The 18,372-nt window shown below is 37.3% G+C and overlaps 1 protein-coding gene across 2 annotated transcripts in view; it reads left to right on the plus strand.

The window, feature by feature from the left end:
- Positions 1-2,894, plus strand: part of efna5b (ephrin-A5b) — an 86,777-nt gene extending 83,883 nt beyond the window's left edge. For both annotated transcript variants that reach the window (XM_072387717.1, XM_072387718.1), the window contains one exon: positions 869-2,894. In XM_072387717.1, the coding sequence (XP_072243818.1) occupies positions 869-993 (125 nt within the window). In that variant the 3' untranslated portion in view covers positions 994-2,894. The remainder of the gene's footprint in view (positions 1-868) is intronic.
- The last annotated feature ends 15,478 nt before the right edge of the window (positions 2,895-18,372 follow it).

An 18,372-nucleotide genomic window follows, 5' to 3' on the forward strand; every position in this document is an offset into this window, starting at 1 on the left:
TGCTGTTCTTTCATTCCCAGCACCAGCGAACCCCAGGGTGTGAAATAACACAAAGACTATTCCACTTTCAGAAAGTATAACGAACTACTCAGTAAAATCGTAATATATATATATATTTTTTAAATGATGAAAAGTTCAGAAAATTGCAGTTTTTACACTATTAAATATGGTGAATATGCAGTATAAACTTCCACCTAAATGGAGCACACAGAGCAAGTCCAGATGATTGGACATTTTTTCATGCCAGCCCGCCTGATTTTCCTCCATGCTCATTTGCCCGCTGTCCTATCTAGCCTACGTCCTTAATGGCTGCCTCTAATCTAAAGTAACAAGCTTCTTTTGACTCATTCCCTGCTTTATGCACTCGAAAGAAGGAAGATTAAAACATTCATTCTTCATCTGCTGTTGCCCTGTCCCTCCACTCCCTACCACACACACACACACACACACACACACACACACTTGTAATAGTTATGTAACTGTCAGATTCTCTGTTCTGTCTTTCTGTCCTGTGCTGTGCATGGTTCAGCTATTTTTCCATGAAGCAGTGGGCAAACATTGAACACAGATACAGATGCCCCTCTCACACAGACACAGGCGGCAGCTCACCTGGGAGATAAATCCAAAATGTTTCTGACAGTGAAAGTAGAAACATTATATAGCAACTGAAGTTCAAATGGCAACTCAGACTTCATGACATAAGCCTAAAAATCTAAAAACTGTTATTTATAATGTAATTTTTGCGGTTTATAAATCAAAAATCATTTAAGAACTGCACAAATGTCACAATTTGATTGTAATTCTCTGCCACAGGAGAGCAGCCATGCCATTAATTCACCTCTTTTATTATTTTTTTTTTATCTTTTAGATGATACCAGCCATGAAACGGCTGCACCTTCCCGAAGTGAAACAAATGCTGCGCCACACCTGCAGAAAACAAGTCAACTTCTGGCTTCACTGCTGGTCAGCCTAGCAGCACTCTTCACTTTATAGCGCCTCCCTCTATGCTGGAGGCCATTTACACCTAGCGTGGCCTGAGTCTACCCTAGGCTGAATGGTAGGGGGTGGGGTTAGGGTAGAATGCATTTGCTTGATTGGGCATAAGAGCAGGCTTCTAAAGGAACCCTCTATTTTTTTCAGAAAAATATTTAAGTGGTCTTTCTCCGTGTGTGAGTGAAAAAAGTTGATGTTAGAAGTGGGAGAGACAGTTCCCCCTCTCAAACCTTCAACTAAGATGCCAAATCCTGTTTTTTTGACACTTAGTGATTCTTATTTTCCCGTGACTTTTGACATTGCTTTACATCACATTTATGTCATAGCAGCACTGATGTTTACCTACGCAAACAAACACACGTACTGTATAGCACATACACACAGACAGCGTTACACAACACTGCACACACACACACACACACAAAACAGCATAAAATGGCTTTTTTTCTACAGTAGTTAATACAGTGGTAGTATTGCACAGTAGGACAGTGAAGATTCTAAGACTTAGAAATTGCTGTACATATACATATAGAAATTTGTCCCGAGACCCCTCAAGAAGCCTTTCAAAAAATGTTTAATCAAGTTGTACAGGATCAGAAGTCATAGAATTTTGGGGCTCTATTAGCAGAATATAAATCTGATAGATGAAGACATAAAAAGAGGAACAATGTTTTTAATTTGGGGCCAGATTAGAAACTACCATACGGACGAGAAATATGTACACAGTACGCACCTTTATCAAACTGCCTGGATTTAAAGCTAGTAGCCAGTTTCTCTTAAATATAGTGGAGTGTTTGAATGTTACAGATTGTCTACCTAAAGGTAGCAATAAAACATATCTCAAAGAATTCGGTTCACTCTGACTCGCAAAGCAACTGAATTAAAACTTTCTGACCAGACTCTTTGTTAAATGCTGTTAAAATCAAGGATCGATATCTTTTGAAAATTGATCCCATAATTTCACGGCTACAGGCACAGTCATTTGTGAATGTTTACTGAACAATTGTTTTCTCTGTTCCAGTTGAGCATTAGTCAATATTAACACTCCCATAAACATTTACATCTACAGCCCCCACCGCCTCACCCCACCTCACTATTGATTGTTAAAATGAGAGTTTAAAAATGATTCATAACTAAAACTTTGCCTTACAATTTCTTCTAAACCATTACGTTATTTGACTCTGGCAATCGTGTCGTCAGATGTTGTCTTTAAGCTTGCAGACACTGTAAACTTTGGTTTGAGATCTAATTAAATAACAACAATGACAGAGGTTAGGGGAAAGTGTTTGAAAAGACAATGTCTTTCATAGTGCCATATTTTTTTCCTCAATTCTTTGTTCCTTGAACATACAGTAATGGTGGCTTATAATAGCTATATACTTGTTGGTCGTTTCCCACTTATTGCAGCAGTTGGTACATCATTTACAGGATTTTTGCTTCGCTCCTATTAGTCAAGATCAGACTGTGCAAACAGAAAAAGCCATCCATCAATTTCAAGGCAATGCACAACTCTGTTTAGCCTTGCTAGGTTTATATTGGCACTGAGATTCAAAGGCATGCACTGGGCAGCAGCAGTGTACACAGTGATTTTGCATAATAAGAACTTTTTTTTCTTTACTTTCAAACAGTTATGAACAGATATGAAACTTAAGTCTACTGAAGCCGACTTCCTTTCAGAGCCAGGGTCTGAGAGACGGGGCACCAATTGGTTTAGACAGACAAACAAAGAGAGAAATGGAGCAAGAAAAGGAGTACAGGAGCAAATGAATGTCCACCTTCGGTTTCTAGTGTTACTGGTTTAAGTGACTCTTTAATGAGGTTCAAAATGACAGGCATGCAGACCCCATGTTGTGGCAAGGGGAGTTATTTCTGGTATTAGAAATAGATGGTGAAAGGCTTTAGGGGGGGTCTCGGGAGGAGGATGGGGGCGGGGGTGGGGGGTGCAGGGTGTAGATTTCCACTGTGGGGGGTATTAAAGCACCAGTGACCTTGCTGTTTGAGAAAACTGGTGACTGAAGGAGACAGAAAGAATGAGAAGGAGAGCTGCACACACACAGAGTTAGTGAAGTCAGGGGAGATAGCTGAAGATAGTATGATTAGTGCCTAACAAAACAAATCTAGACAAAACATCAAAAAGGTCCATGCAACACAACTGGAAAACATCCAATTGAATAACAAACAAGGTTTGCCTTTTTATCATTCAGTCTCAGAGACATGCACTGTTTTTGTTTTTGCTTTATTTTCATTTTTGTGGCTTTGTTTCTCTTTTTTTTTTTTTTTTCTTGATCGAAAAAACAGCTTTCGCCTTCAGCCATTTGTTTCTTTTGTACAATGCTATTATGGCAAAATAGCAGCTCAGCTATGAGGGGTAATAGGAGACAAGGCCATTTAATGAGGTACTAATTTTTTTATAACACCACCTGAAATAAGCACTGCATAAGATTCAAAATGGATGCTTGCCAGCAGATTAACACAACACTTTTATCAGAAACCAGCTTCAATTATACTCTCTTATAATTATCAATACTATTTGTCCTTATTGCTATCATTACCATGATTTATTCTTCAAACACCTTCACCTGGGAAATGAGGATCAACTTATGTACTGGATACCGTGTATCCTGAGGTAGTCAATCATAAAACATGTAGTGTTAGGTTAGTATCTGTTTTGTACCTTTCTGGAGGACAAAAGAAGAAAACTAAGATATGTCATTGTTAAAACTGTATAATTATTATTATTGTTATGATGATAATGATTATGACTATTATTATTATTAGGAAAACTTCTTGATGTAAATAGTGTTTGATATTAAAGTATTAATTTGGTTCTTATGTCTTTTCTAAAAATGAATACCGTATTATCTCTGGGTTTTGCGGAGTGTGTACTGTTCTCAAACAATGCATTGAGTGCTTTGGTCCTCAATGCCAAAAGAGACTTTGAGTTAATACAAAGGGGAAACCTGTGGGAGCTGTACACATCAGTGTAGAGACGGCTGGACATTAGCCAATGAGAGGCTCACCTCTTACATGTTTCAAACCAGTCACCAACCTTCAACATCTCTTCATATGAGGATCCTGCCTTGGAACGAAACATTTGGGACTTAATCGATGGCTTATTTGTACTTTTTTGCCTTCAGGGGTTTTAGAAGCATGTTGGTCAACTAAAAGATCAGCTAAGAGTGGACTGTTGGCTTTTTATTGGAAGGATCTCACCAGTTTCATTATGTGGCATGCGCATGAACTTGATGATATGTTAAGGAAAAAAAAAAAGAAAAAAAATCAAACGTTTTTTTCAGAAAGTTTTCTTTTGCAATTTTCATTTTCTTTCAGATGTATTAGATTTTCTGATCACTTTCATGTTGTGTGTTTTTTGCCTCCCCATTTGAGTGATGTCAAACCATGTAGTTACAGATGACAAATGTACATAACACAAACATTTGTTGTGAAGTTACAGTGGGGGTCAGTCATTATGTAGTTCAAAAGCAACTTTTCTTTTCTTAAGAAGCACTGTCTCTGTATCCATTTATGGTATTCATCCCATGACTCAAAAGTCCATTCATTCTCACTCTGCGCTCCCAAGAGGAGGAGTTTGGGAGTGGATACATCAATGTGGACATTTCTCGGTGTGAAAAAATGTGTGAGACCTATAAGTTTGAGTGTGAGTGCGTGTCTCATTTACTGTTGCTCCAGTGAATGGGAAGCGGCAACCCTCTTTGGCAGTGAAGAGTGTTTCCCATGCCTTAGCCCTATAGCCTCTGCCCTGGCAGCCCTGTCTGAGTTCAAGACGCTTTCTGCCATTGTGCTTTTACACAGAACAGCTGCTGGCTTCGAAGAGACTACAACAGGGCCCTTCACTTTCTCTCCCTTTTTAACAACCCTAAATCACTTGTCACAACGGTAGATGGTGGTCCTGGGCACAGTTCAAGGATTAGAGCACCCCCTCCACCAAATCCTGAACAGGATTGTTAGCAGGGGGGTAAAGCCTATCATCGATCCAGGTTCTCCTCTGGCTGATGAACCACTTGTTCATTTTATGTCCTGCCTCATTCTTCTTGTGCTTGTACAACCCCGAACACACCACCTGCTGTCCTTCCTCCTTCTCCTTTGAACCCTGCTCGTACTCGCCATCAGTGGGGAATGTTTCCAACCTGCTCTTTTACAGTATATAAACAACAAGAAAATTTGACAAAAAATGATCTGTATTTGTATATACACGTGTCTGAGCAACTATGAGTACTACAATAAATCAGAAATACATTGCTTTGATGATTGTGTTTGCTTCTCCCTTTTTCAAACTCTTGTATAAAGCTAGAAGACTGCAATTTAAATGTGTTATCACGGCTTTGGGAACGTTTTACTTTAGTTAACATAGGTTTCCTAATCCAGAAAATGAACATGCTCAACACACTCAAGTAGAGAAACTTCTCATCATGTGCCAGATTGTATACTATCATTATGCACACGCACGCACTCTTCTCTCTTAGGTTTATCCCTGTTGGACCTTCTACTTGGCTGTCGACATCAAGCAATCATACAAAGACAAACTAAAAGGAACACTCTCCATTAGGATCAGAGTAAGACCTAAGCACTCTTTTCATTTTAGTCGAGCAGTAATGAGGACACCTGATAACCTTCCGCTGGACTCCATCAGCACCATTTAGCTTCACCTTCCATTTTCTCTTGTAATTAGACTGAGTCAAAGGGCCCTAAGGACCAAATGGGGGGTAAAGCCCCCCTGATAAGTCAATTTGAATCCATCAGTGTTACGAAGATCAGTGAAATCTAACTTTACGGAATTTAACAGTACTATAGGTGGCAACCCCAAGCAGCTGGATTTGATGGACTAAAATGAATAAAATCAGTCCCTCACATCAAGTTGTTCTACATTTGTTCTTTTGTATCTTTCTTTAAGGGTTATATATATATATATATATATATATATATATATTTTTTCATGTAGCTACTGTGTCTTCACCAGTTTGATGTGGATTAGAGTTTAAAAGCCTATGGTTTGCAATGTATTTGTAGTTTCTGCTTCCAGGAGAAGTGTAAATCTGATGGACCTGGCTCAGAATCCAAAGACACCATCCATGTTCACTGGGTCATGGTAACAGCACGCCTAAGTCAGTCAAAGCAGCGGCATTCATAATTATGCTCAAGGTTGTGGGGAAAATGGCTACGGAGTGTATGCTTATGTTTATGCATTTGGCAGACACTTTTATCCAAAGCGACTTATGGAGAACAAAACTGTTTTTTGTTTTTTTTGTGTATACCAGGCTGTTAAATTGAGCATTATTTTGAGTTGTGCCAAGCTTGCCAGTGGGCAAGCATTATGCAGATGTGTGTCAAGGTAATTTTGTGAGCCAAAGGAAGAAAAAAAAAAAGGCTTCAAACTAGAAACTTTAAGCAGGAGTGTCCTCTGTTGGAGAGATTATCTCCCTTTGGTGAGGATGCTGGGATTTTGTAATTGCAAATGTTTTTCTTTCACAAAGCTAGATAACACTTAACAAATAGATATTATAACACTCCCCAAATCATGATATGACCTCTTTAATATGGGGATCCAAATGGATAAACTTGATTTGAAGTCAGCTTCAGGAAGCCAATAGCAATTTCTGCCATGCTCGCACTGACATTTTTCAGCTCTGGACATTGCCACGCATTAAACTTTTATTACAACTTCCAAAGTCTATACAAAAGAATCATTCTCTCAGCAATGTGGTGTCATGACAGATAGACAAAATGCAAGATGGTCCACAGGAGCTTATGTTACAATTAAGCTTTAAAATGATGCAAAGCTAAGTTTTCTTCTGCAATACCACTCCTATTATGTTTCTGCTCCTGTCATTACATGACACTGTTATTGCTTTCCATGTAATGATGTTGAAAGTTGCCACTCTTGTGTACCGGAAAAATACTGCGGAAGGGGATGATGGGTGGCATTAAAGCCATTGGCTTTTTAAGCAGGCAATAGTTGGTTCTGACCCTATCTTTTTTTTCCAGTCCTTTCACATTTCTACTTCATTCCCACATACTAATGGCTATGGTTAGGATTTAAAAGTACACATTTAGGGTTAAAATGAATATACATGATCAGTTTTAGATGTTCGAAAATACTCTGTTAGGGTGAGAAAATTATACACCGTCATGGACTGCACAGTTTCTCAGTCATAGTGTAACTATATGCACGTGCACAAACCTCATCTACTCCCCCATTTTTAGCCATAAATTGATGATTGATGATGATTTCCTAAGTAGTTATTATTTGCATGAAGGCTATATAAATCACTGTCAAAGGCTTCTGTTCTGGCCTGTTTTATTTAGCTTAAATTTAATTCTGTCACCTTTTTATTCTTTTTCAGCTTTGTCATATCCGGCTTCATTTGCTCTGAAAACATGTATACACAGTCTGAAAGAAATTCTGAAAATATGTATATTATTGATCCTTAGTTGCAGTGAGTATTTTTATGCTTTTAGACTACGAGGAATTTTAGTCTGCTACTGCTAAAATTCCGATTTCCTGATTTTCTCAAATGTCCGTGATTGAATATATGTTGCTTCTGTTGAAACTTTCATGCAAAATTACCCTGACATTGCTGTGATATATTGGGCATGTGTTTTGAAAGCAGACATCTAGGCCTTCTTTGAATTGTTTTACTTACTGGAAAGCACAAACTATAATATTTAAGATGTATTTGGTGTGTACAATCTGCAGTGCAAGTTGTGAACTTTTGCAAAACAACTGATATGTGGAACCACATTAACAGCTGTGCTCCTGACCTAATGTCTGCAACCTCGAGAAACACAGCCAGACTGACAAATCATTTAGGAAATAAATGATGCACTGTCAACTTTGCCCTTCCAACTTTGAGAGAGGGAAGAGGATCACCAAAACATTCATCGGTAAGGGTCGAGAGCCATATTTGGTGATCGAGAACTCTGGGTTTCATCAGCTTTTCTTCTTAAATATGCTATTTGTCATTATATTACATTATGAGAAGATAGTGCACTGAAATGCACAAAGATGTATCTTTGACTGTGGTGCGTTTTAATTATTAACAAGTAAGCCATAACTGATTTAAGCTGTAAATCAAGTAAAAACTTGCGCATGTAGCTGAGACAGGAGCTAAAAAAAACTAGCTTTAGACATGGGCTGCAGCAATATGAAGAATAAAAAAAAAGAAGCATGCATTATTTAAATACTGAAGCATGTGAATCAATACATTAAATACGCATAAAGAAATGATGAACTTGTATATAATATAAATAAGCTTTTTTTTTTTAAAAAAAACAAGGATTTCTGAAGGCTTTTTCAATATCTCTGTGGGTCAAAGTAAAGATGAGGAAGAAAATGTGTTGATGCAAATTACATGAAATTTCATTCAAAATTGAATTCCATCCAATCTCTTACTTTTTTAAAGATGGTGCTTTTTTAAGCATCAGTGGAAGAAAATGCTTTATGCATGAACACTCTTGACTTGATGAGCCAATTAGTGTCAAGTTGTTCTGTGTGTTATTACCCAAAAAGACTGGGGTTCCAGGTGTGTGTGCATATAAGAGGACCAATAAAGACAAATCATGCTTGATCACTAATTCCAGGATGATGATAGCTTTATATGAAGATTGATCCCAGGTGTACTATTAGGCCAAGTTCTTTGACCAGCAAACTGAGATGAGATGGTATTCAGCTCAACGTATACGACACATGTGATGACAACATGAATGCAAGAATACGGTGAGATTTACCTGTTCCTTTTCTTCCGATTTCTTCTTTCACAAGTGTAGCTCGCTGATGGGAAGTTTTATCTTAGCATAGTAACAGCTTATCTGACAGTTCTGAAGAGGCCACTTTAGTCAAAGGCGTTATAAGGCATCATTCTCCAGTCGGCTGGCTCACTTATTGGCTGCAATGTATTTCGTTTCTATGTGAACAATCAGTTTGACTGACAGCTCTGAATGATGTCTTCAGTTAATCGCTTCAGTGGTGTGAAAAGGTCATAAATTACCCAATTACGTCCCCCCCCCCTTTTATGAATAGATATTTTGGGGGGATTATTTAAAATGCACCCAAAGCATATCAACTTAGTCAACCCCATATTTACTGAGAGGGGGCTGCTGAGTGGCTGCTTCTGCCAGAAATAACTGATAAGCTGCATACATTTTAGAGTGTCAGTCACACTGTGGAATGTCACAGTCTTACTGTGTTAGAAAGTTGGTACAGAATTCAAGGTCAGGAGTTAAGATTTATGACAACTTTACCAGTTATATCAGGAAATATAGATACAAAAGTGATAGAGAGCCCAAACAAAAAAGAAAATTCAATGAAAGGGAAAAAATTGGGTGATATTGGAAGAAAAAAAGCTCAGTGGTTTTACATAGATTTATGAGAAAAGCACAGAGAACATATTTGTGTGAAACATCCTAATGCTATCAAAGCCTGTGCAGTATGCCTCAGCAGTGTTTGATCAATATTCATTTAAGTATAATCTCTCGGTCTCTTTCGCGGTTTTTAAGGGTTAGTACCTTGGTGAATTTGTTAGGTGATTTAAGCAAATCAGACAAATTAATTCTTTTAATAGTTAGTCTCAGAAACTAAATACGAAAAGCCATCACCCTGTCAATGATGAAGTCAAATGCTGTTGTTTCAGAAGTTTTCTTTTCTAAACAGAGAAATTGTCTGTAGCAAGTCATGAGTCTCTTCTAACCATTCAGTACAGGTTACCCTCAACTTAGGCAGAGGTCACCGGAGTATGTTTTGCTCAGGTCATTTTCTTTTACTTATGCCTCTCACATGTTGACCTTCAGGGCTGAGGGATGAGGGACTACAGCCAATCCACAGGAGGATTACGGAAAGATGTGATGCCACTACAAAATGTCAACTTAAATACAGGTGAGACAGACTGAAAGAGTTGTCAGTGGTAGCAGGAGAGTAATAAAACGTAGGATCACATGTTGGCCCAAACATGTATGTCTTATATAGTAGAATTATTTGCTATTAAAGACTAAGGGCTTCTATTCCTCTGTGGAATCTGAAAGATTGCTGTTGTATGAAGAGTTAGACAACAGACTTTCACACGGTATTTCACACGATGTTTGATGTGTTACACTGAGAATTCACACATGCAGAAATGAAGCTCTCCTCTTCCAAAGTGACAGCTAATTTCACATGGAGCTGTGAAAAATGAAAGCAAACTAGTGGAATATTAGCAGAAGCATTGGCACAAGATGGCTCGGTTGTTCTGACAGAAGACAAACGCAAACATAGAATATTGAACAATGGAATATGTCAAGCAGCAAGTTGATTTTAATCAAATTCGTTGTGACACTACTGTCAATAAGTATTGAGTTTTTTAGTAACATCCAATAAAAGAAGATCAGAGATTTATGAAACTCATTCATTTATTCATTCATTTTTCATATTTGGTTTATCCTAGAGTGAGTCCTAGCTGACCCAAAGCAGGAAGCGGGTTACACCTTGGACAGGTCGAAATATGGAGCTGTTAATGCAAACTTTATGCTAAAAGAATACACATAAATGTTAGTAGTATAGAGTGTACTGAGACATGTTTATTTGCTTGTATTTTGTCAATCTAACATTGCAGAATTTAATATTTGTGGCCAATATGACATACAGTTGTCACATTTTAGAATTATATCCTGCACATCCACTTCCACGCACCCCTCCTTTGCTACCTGTGGACAATTCAGTGGCATTTGATCATCCCAATTCACAAGCTTAACCAAAAGAGGAGAGGGCCTTTGTCTTCTCCTTAGCAGCTCATTCCGCTCTGACTGTGTGTACCACTGAAATGAGAAAATATTTCCTGCCAGTACCCATTGAATGAATGAGGTAAAAGTGACGGGGATATTACGCTGACATGTTGGCACTAGATCATAGAAGTCTTTGCCCTGGGGTTATAAATTAGATTCTAATGATTCTGCCATTCTGTTAAAACAATAACTTTCAGACCCAGTCTCTTTTTTTTTTTTTGCCTCCGTAACCTTTGATTGATGGTTTTAATTTTTTGATGGCTTGAAATAGTCTGACACTTGTGCCATTATGATGCTGATGGGATGAAATATTGTCACAATTCATTTTCCTTTATGGGTTTAATTAGTTTACTTTAAAATGTTATCCATCACCACTGATGTAGATGAAATTCAGAGTACCGAGAGCAGGGAGACTTGGCAAAAGGAAGTTTTACAGTTGACTTCCGGGGAAATAAACAATGGCTGAATTATTCATAAAGCTTGCCATAACTTTGATCTTGATTCTTAATTCGAAGCTTTTCTTACCCGACATTCACTTACAATTTCTTTGAGGGATTTCTGGTTGAAATGATACTTTAGGTAGATTATCACTTCAGTTGATGGCATTGTGTTGTATTTCAAAAGGAGAATACAATTTGTCAGAGATCAGATTAGCACAGAGCTCAGAGTTGGATCTGAAATGACACTTTTTGACAAACAAAAAGGGTACTCTTCAATTATAATTGTCAACATGGAGACTTTGGAAATAAAAATTTCCAAGTTGAGACATAAAAAAAAATCAGTGTTTTTAAATGTAAAGTTACAAATATATCTTACAGTAAATCTATTGAATGGGTGTACAGGCTAGTTATGTAAAATCTAAGACCTCTTTCACTGATCTTGAAAAAGAGCAATGAATCTTTATTGACTTCACAATTTGATACAGTTCCGATAAATCTGTTATACCAATTTGATACATCTAAAAATGCATCTCACTGTTTTGCTTCTTCAAATTGCTATATAACTCATATATCATTTACTTACCTGGGTTTGACTTTGGCTGTATAGTGCAGTTATAGCAATTTCTGCCAAATGAAGTTTGTGATTGGAGATTATACTGCGACTCCAAGGTCTTCCAAAGTTTCTTAGAAAGCAGAAAGCTGACATAGATTTGGTACTATCTTTCTTCTCTCACAGTAACATGAATATTACTGTTATGGCGATGTTGGCTTTACAGTCTAATTACATCTTCGTTTATACTCGTTCCTACAACTTTATTGTTCTGCTGAGGCCAGAAAATCAATCAACAATCAAATGCTATATTTTGGGTAGGTTGCAGAAACATTCACGTCCACATCCAGACGCATCCTGAAATGTATCAGTTTCCACACCTCTATCCTGAATTGGCCATGCTGTAATCCAACAAGTCTTCCAACTGAAATGGTCGTTAGTTCATACCCATCAATACACCTCCTAACTGCCTCATAAAAGCACTGCCACTGCAAGCTGCAGAAAGAAAATACAGCTCACAAGAGTGCAGTCACAATGTGGCTGGCTTTAGAAAATAACATCCCAATCATAGTTAGGGCAAAAAAACATTTCTACATTATCTTCACCATCGTGAGTGCCATTTTTACACAAATAAACCAGTAGCCATATAGGAGAGTAAACTGAAGAGGGATCTTGTGATTATCCTTTCATGTAATCTAATATTGTTTTTTTTTCTGGTCAGTTATGTTATCATTAATGAGAGTAAAGTGTTTGCTGTGCGAGAATGTACTTACTTTAAATGTTTTTCCATCTCCCCTGATGTGGATCAACTCTTTCACAGAAAAAAAGGCAAAAAACACTTCAAGCGAACATAAAAACTTTTTTTGCGTGAAATTAAGGCAGTTTGTTTTAAATTGTCCCGTTTCTATTAATGTTCTCTAATGCGATACTTCAAAGTAAGTATTCATGGCAACGTGAGCAATCAGAACCCATTCAAACTATTTTTTGGTTTATAGAGGCGTTAAAAGAGGCATGGTTACTCAAATAACAACTTGAAATGGTTTAAGTTGTGCTCAATGTGTTGTTCTTTGGCACGTATACTAGTTTATCTTGCATTTTGAAAAAATTACCTTTTCAACCTCATGGAAATTCCCAGATATTTTAACTGTCCACATATTTTATGGGGCAGCAATAGGTTTGTGATAAATGGTAAAATGAATCAGTTATGGTAATACTGTTCAAATTATGCATGAGGAATCTTATTACTCACTACTCTTTCTCATTAAAGGTCATTATTCTAAAGTATTACTAAATTACGTCAATTAATGGAAAAAGTGGAGCTAACTGTGAAAGCACTATTTTTTTGGTGGTTTGATTATGCCAAGGAAAAAGCATTTGTTTCTCATGTACTCTGAGAGTGGCCACAGAGCATGGGAAATAACACATTTTTGTATTAGCTCAGTTTGTGAAAGCCTAAAATTCCCAAAGGTCATACAGATGACCCCTCTAACTTCCACTTATGTCTTTTACTCCTTGCTGTCGTCTCTCCCTCTTCATCACTCACACACACACACACACACACACACACACAGAGTAGGCATACTTTGAATTACTGGTGACAAAATCCAACTGATCTTTCATTTATATTTTATGTGATTTCATTATGCAGGTTATGGTAAAAATTTCATGTTGGCAGAAACATGGCTCATTTAATATTTCACCTAAAACATTCGGAGCATACACATTCATGCTTTTTTGATATTCTTTTGTCATACCTAAAAATAAAAAATAAAAATTATAATCCTTGTCACACAACTTCAGGTCTTCATACAAGTCAAATAGTCACACGCCTGCCACCCACTGCTGACCCCCAACTATTTGCCGTTCATGAACAACCCTTTAGGGACCGTGCTAAATGTCAGAGGCTACAAGGTCAACATTGTCTTTATTCTAACTTCCAAAGTCAGTTGAAGTTTCTCTCTGGGCCACCAGAGTCATACATTCCACTACATGATATGAACTTTTTAAAGTTAGTATTGTCACTGAAAATAAACTTTTTCATTTAATAATATGTTAGCCTATTTAATTAATGTTTTTATTTAATTTTTACTGTTACTTATGTCTTTGTTGATTTTACAACGCACTGTCTAGAAGTGTCACGGGAAAGAATTTAAATCTTAATTCTATTTGACAAATTTAAAAACAATATTTTTAGAAAATATTTCTGCAAATGCAGTGGTTAAGTTCACGTTCAAAATAGGCCTACCGCCTATGTTATGTAGCCTAAGTGTAAGGTTTATCTACGCAAGAATCAACAGTTTTCATGTTTTCTGTCAGGAACGATGCAGACGCAGATGCAGACTTCCAAAGCAGACGTGATTTATTAACAAAAAGGCACACAGGACAAAAACAGAGGACGGGGCTGAGCCGGATATCAAAAATACTTAGCGTTAGAAAAACAAGGCAAGACTATGACTAAGACTATGATTAACAAGACTATGAAATAACTGTGGCTATGGCGGCTTGGCAATCGTGACTGTGGCATGAAAGGTAAAGTGAGGATTTTGCAATGAGTGAGAGGAACCAGGAAACTATATACTGTGGGGAGGTGATTGGTGATGATGTGCAGCTGTGGAACAGAAAACAGGTGACTTGAGTGAAGCTAAGTGACAGGGGAAAAACCATGACCTAGAAACCTAGAAACATAAGAACCTGAAAACATGAAGATCAAAACATAAAACGTGACAGAACCTGAAACATAACCAAGAATCCTGAAAACAAGAATATTAAAACATAAACCGTGACATTTCCACACTGTTGTGTGGTAATTTTTCTGAATAAAATGTTTCTAAAAATGATCTCTCCCTCTGTTTTTTTTCACAAATCACACCCTGACTACAGGTATGCTTACAGGTATAGCAAAGTCATTCAGCAGCTGTAGACATTACAAAGCACACAAAAGCAGATTCTTCCATTGTATCCATTGCAGACACTTATCATAATTGATACTGCAATATATCGCTGTATTTTATTTGTATTTCCTGTATTTGCAGTCATAAAAAATCTAAAGCATATATTAACATTACTCTTTATCAATTTATGGTTTGACACCAGTGAGGTCTGGAAGTTTCCTCAGATGGGTATTTCTGTTTTAAAATCTCAAACTTCCATAAGAATGTACTGATCATGAAATGTATAAATCAGCATGAAGACAGGGATTGTGATCAATCCAGCACCCACCATCCTTATGGTGTTGGACAGTGAGAGTAGGTGGTGTTTGCTTGCCAATAAATACTGTTTTCGGCTGATGAATTACAACTATCAAGTATCCTTTTTTAACTGTCAGTATTACCTCATCATGCACGTTTTAGATATACATTTTATGCTAACTTACAATTAAGATGAAACACAGTTATAAATTATTAGAAATCTATTATAAATATACTACAATTGGCGACAGCATTGCCCTGTGCACTGCAAGAAACACCTTTGAGGGATTTTAGTTCATTCTTGCAAAGAAACTTCTTTCAATGGGACCTGTTTTGCAGTTGTAGAAATGTTATTATCAGCCTTTTACTGCTTGTTGCTCTTGCATGTATCTGTGCAGGTTACTCACAAAAAACACCGACAGAATAGATGTTATCTGACAGGTGCAGTATGCCCAGCTTGGTGTGTGGGCAGCAGCTATGATGGGGATTTTGCGCTGCGTGAGGTTTTGCTGTATACTTCACTGTCTGTCATGACTATAACCTTAATCTCTATGAAATGACATGTCATATAAGAACATGACTCATCTGACAAAAACTAAGATACGATGAGCTGATATAGTAGGTTGTGTCATCACCAAACTCTCCACAGCTCCACATCTTATTCTGTTTAAGCTACAGAACCCATCCTCCATTACTCTATCAACAGAGCAGCTGTCTTCTTCATCTTTTTTTTTTGTAAGTGTTAGTTTTGTGTCTATGTTTATTTAGTGCTTGGTGTGAGTGTTATTTCCCCATCTTGCCCAGTTATAAATAGGCTAGGCAGGCAGGCCTCCTGGAAGGGGGTGATCACCAGTAGCAGCAGGGTCAAGGGCGAAAAGGGACCCAAAGCCACTAGATGCAGGAAATTAAATTAGGTAACCCATCTGGAATGTAGCTGTTGACTGAAGTGTGTGTGCATGCCTGTGTATTAGATGTTGTGTACTTAAGTCATCTGTGTGTTTTAGCTTTTTGAGTGGATGGGTATTTGCATGTGTGGGTATGGTTGTGGATTTTGTGGGTAGATGGATGATGAGAGAGCAAAGGTGTAGAGTGTGAAATGTTTTAAGCAGGCGGGTGGGCAACTCTTAGGTAGGCTTAGGAACTAATTCCAGATAAAAGCACAGTGAACTGTGGTAATGTGAAGCTAAAACCACAAACGCATGCCAGGATCTAAGGGTATAAGTACAGCATTTGAAGATCAGAGACATGATATTTTCAAGGATAAATCCCTAAAGACTAGGCCCAGAAACTTTTCCTGCAACTTTTTTGGTTGTATTTATTCTCATTATCTATTGCGTAAAAACAATGGCTATTTCACTCCAAGAAGAGGATTTGAAACCGGCCAAAACATGCCCATTTTAGAAATTCTCCCTGCATTAATTAGCTCAGTGGATCTTGATTGGGCTTCCCAAAAATCAAATTGGTAAACATGCCCCCACTCCCAACTTGTTTACATTTTTCTAAATGCAATAAAGTTGGACAGAGAAGACACAAAGATAATTTTCTTTTGTTCTTTTGTCTTTTAAAAAAGACACAAATGAAAAAAACAAATCACAGATTTAAGTTTTTGTCACAGTTTAAAGATCTTATCAAATTTTCTGGAAGAGGGAAAGGTTGAAATGAGGAAAACAGTTAGTGTTGTTCGTGAAGGTGCTATCAGTCCGATGAATATATATATCCGATAAATATATATCATACTGAGAACCAATGATGAGATGCAACCTGGCTTTGGGCCGAACGAGAAATCACAGGGAGAACATGCAACCTCCACACAAAAAGATTTGAACCAGTTTTCTACTTCTTGTGAGGCAACATGCTAACCACCACGCCTTCGTGCAGTAATGCTCGCCTATTTGAAAAGTCATCAAAATTCCAAGATAGTAGCATAACTTTGCTCATAATATGCTTACCAATTACTCTTAGAGCTGAGAAAAATACTTGAAGAGGCCACTTTATCAAAGAGAAACACTTATAACATAACATAATGACTTGGTTTTACCTTGAATTCAGTATCTGCAGTATCCACAATGGGTCCAGGATATATTCATCAAACTGGTTACCAAGTGCAGAGCGATAAAAACAAAATTACACAAATACATTTATGGTGTGATGCAGAGCATCCATCTCACTTTTATGGTCAAAGGAAGATATGGAATAAAAAGGGTCTATATTTTACAATTTAGTAATGTAATTCTTAGGAAAATTCTTAGAACGAATCGAGGGTGGCTTCTATAGTATTGTGCATGTCACACAGACCTCTTGTACTATGACATACGGTTTGTATAATTTTCCACAGCAGCTTTGCAGGGATTATGTGTCATCATTTTCATCTGATAAAAGTAAATAAATCAACTTTTTTATTTTCATCCTTCGTAGACCTTCAGTGACATGAAGAGTGATGAGATGGAAACAGAGAATTCCAAGTTATAACAAAATGAGACCTCTGTCACAAGATAATGCATGGCTCACATTTATTTATAAGGCCATATTGCCAAAAGTACAATGACCATTCTTGTATTTTTCAGCCGGTTACCATGGATCACCGTATTTCCACTGAGTCAGTGTGATCCTCTCTGTTTGGTGAAATTGAACAAGCTTATTGATTATGTGAGAAACTAAACATTTTGGCTTGGATTTGGCCAAAATTGACTCAGCTCCATGCAAAGATTAGCTCAGTGCATCGATGGGGAACATTTCAGTGATGAAATGGATTCTTCAACATGTTTTTAATTTTTTTTTACAATATAATAGGTGTTATAATCATCATAATCTGGCAAAATGGATGAAAATGTCTTTTTTTTTTTACAGAGCAACACTGAACTGTAGGTTGCACGTTCTCAGAAAACAGAAATGTTATTTAAATGAACTCAGTTCAAGCTACTCATCCTGCTACTCATCCCGTTTTATTGTGTTGATGACGTCGACAGGCTCCCGATGATATCATCTGGCTTTAGTCCCTGAGGATAGATGACTTATGTTAATTTCTTTATGTTCATTCCCTGAATCATAATAGTCTTATTGATTTCCCCCCATCTCACCTCTGCGCTGTGATATTAATTTGCTCTATTATTTATTGCAGAAATGACAAAAGAAAAAAGTATGCATGTGTGGCCAGTTCAATTGCTTAAAAAGTGATAACTCCTTATTACTTTTATATTATATATGTATTTTTTAATACTGACAATACATGCAAGTATGAACCTGGTGATCCACAGATGCACAAAATAAAAAGTTCCATTTTTTTTGTTTGTGTATCAGCTTTATTCGTTGGATAAAATGATTTGAATAAGGCACAGTGTAATCATCATGAAGCATAGCCATATGAAGGCAAAGTGACCTTGCATTATTCCTCCCACAACACTGTTAAAGCTGTTTAAGGCTGAGTTTTTCT

Source organism: Leuresthes tenuis, unplaced genomic scaffold, assembly GCF_036924035.1.
Source record: "Leuresthes tenuis unplaced genomic scaffold, fLeuTen1.0.hap1 SCAF_6, whole genome shotgun sequence".
NCBI lineage: Eukaryota > Metazoa > Chordata > Actinopteri > Atheriniformes > Atherinopsidae > Leuresthes > Leuresthes tenuis.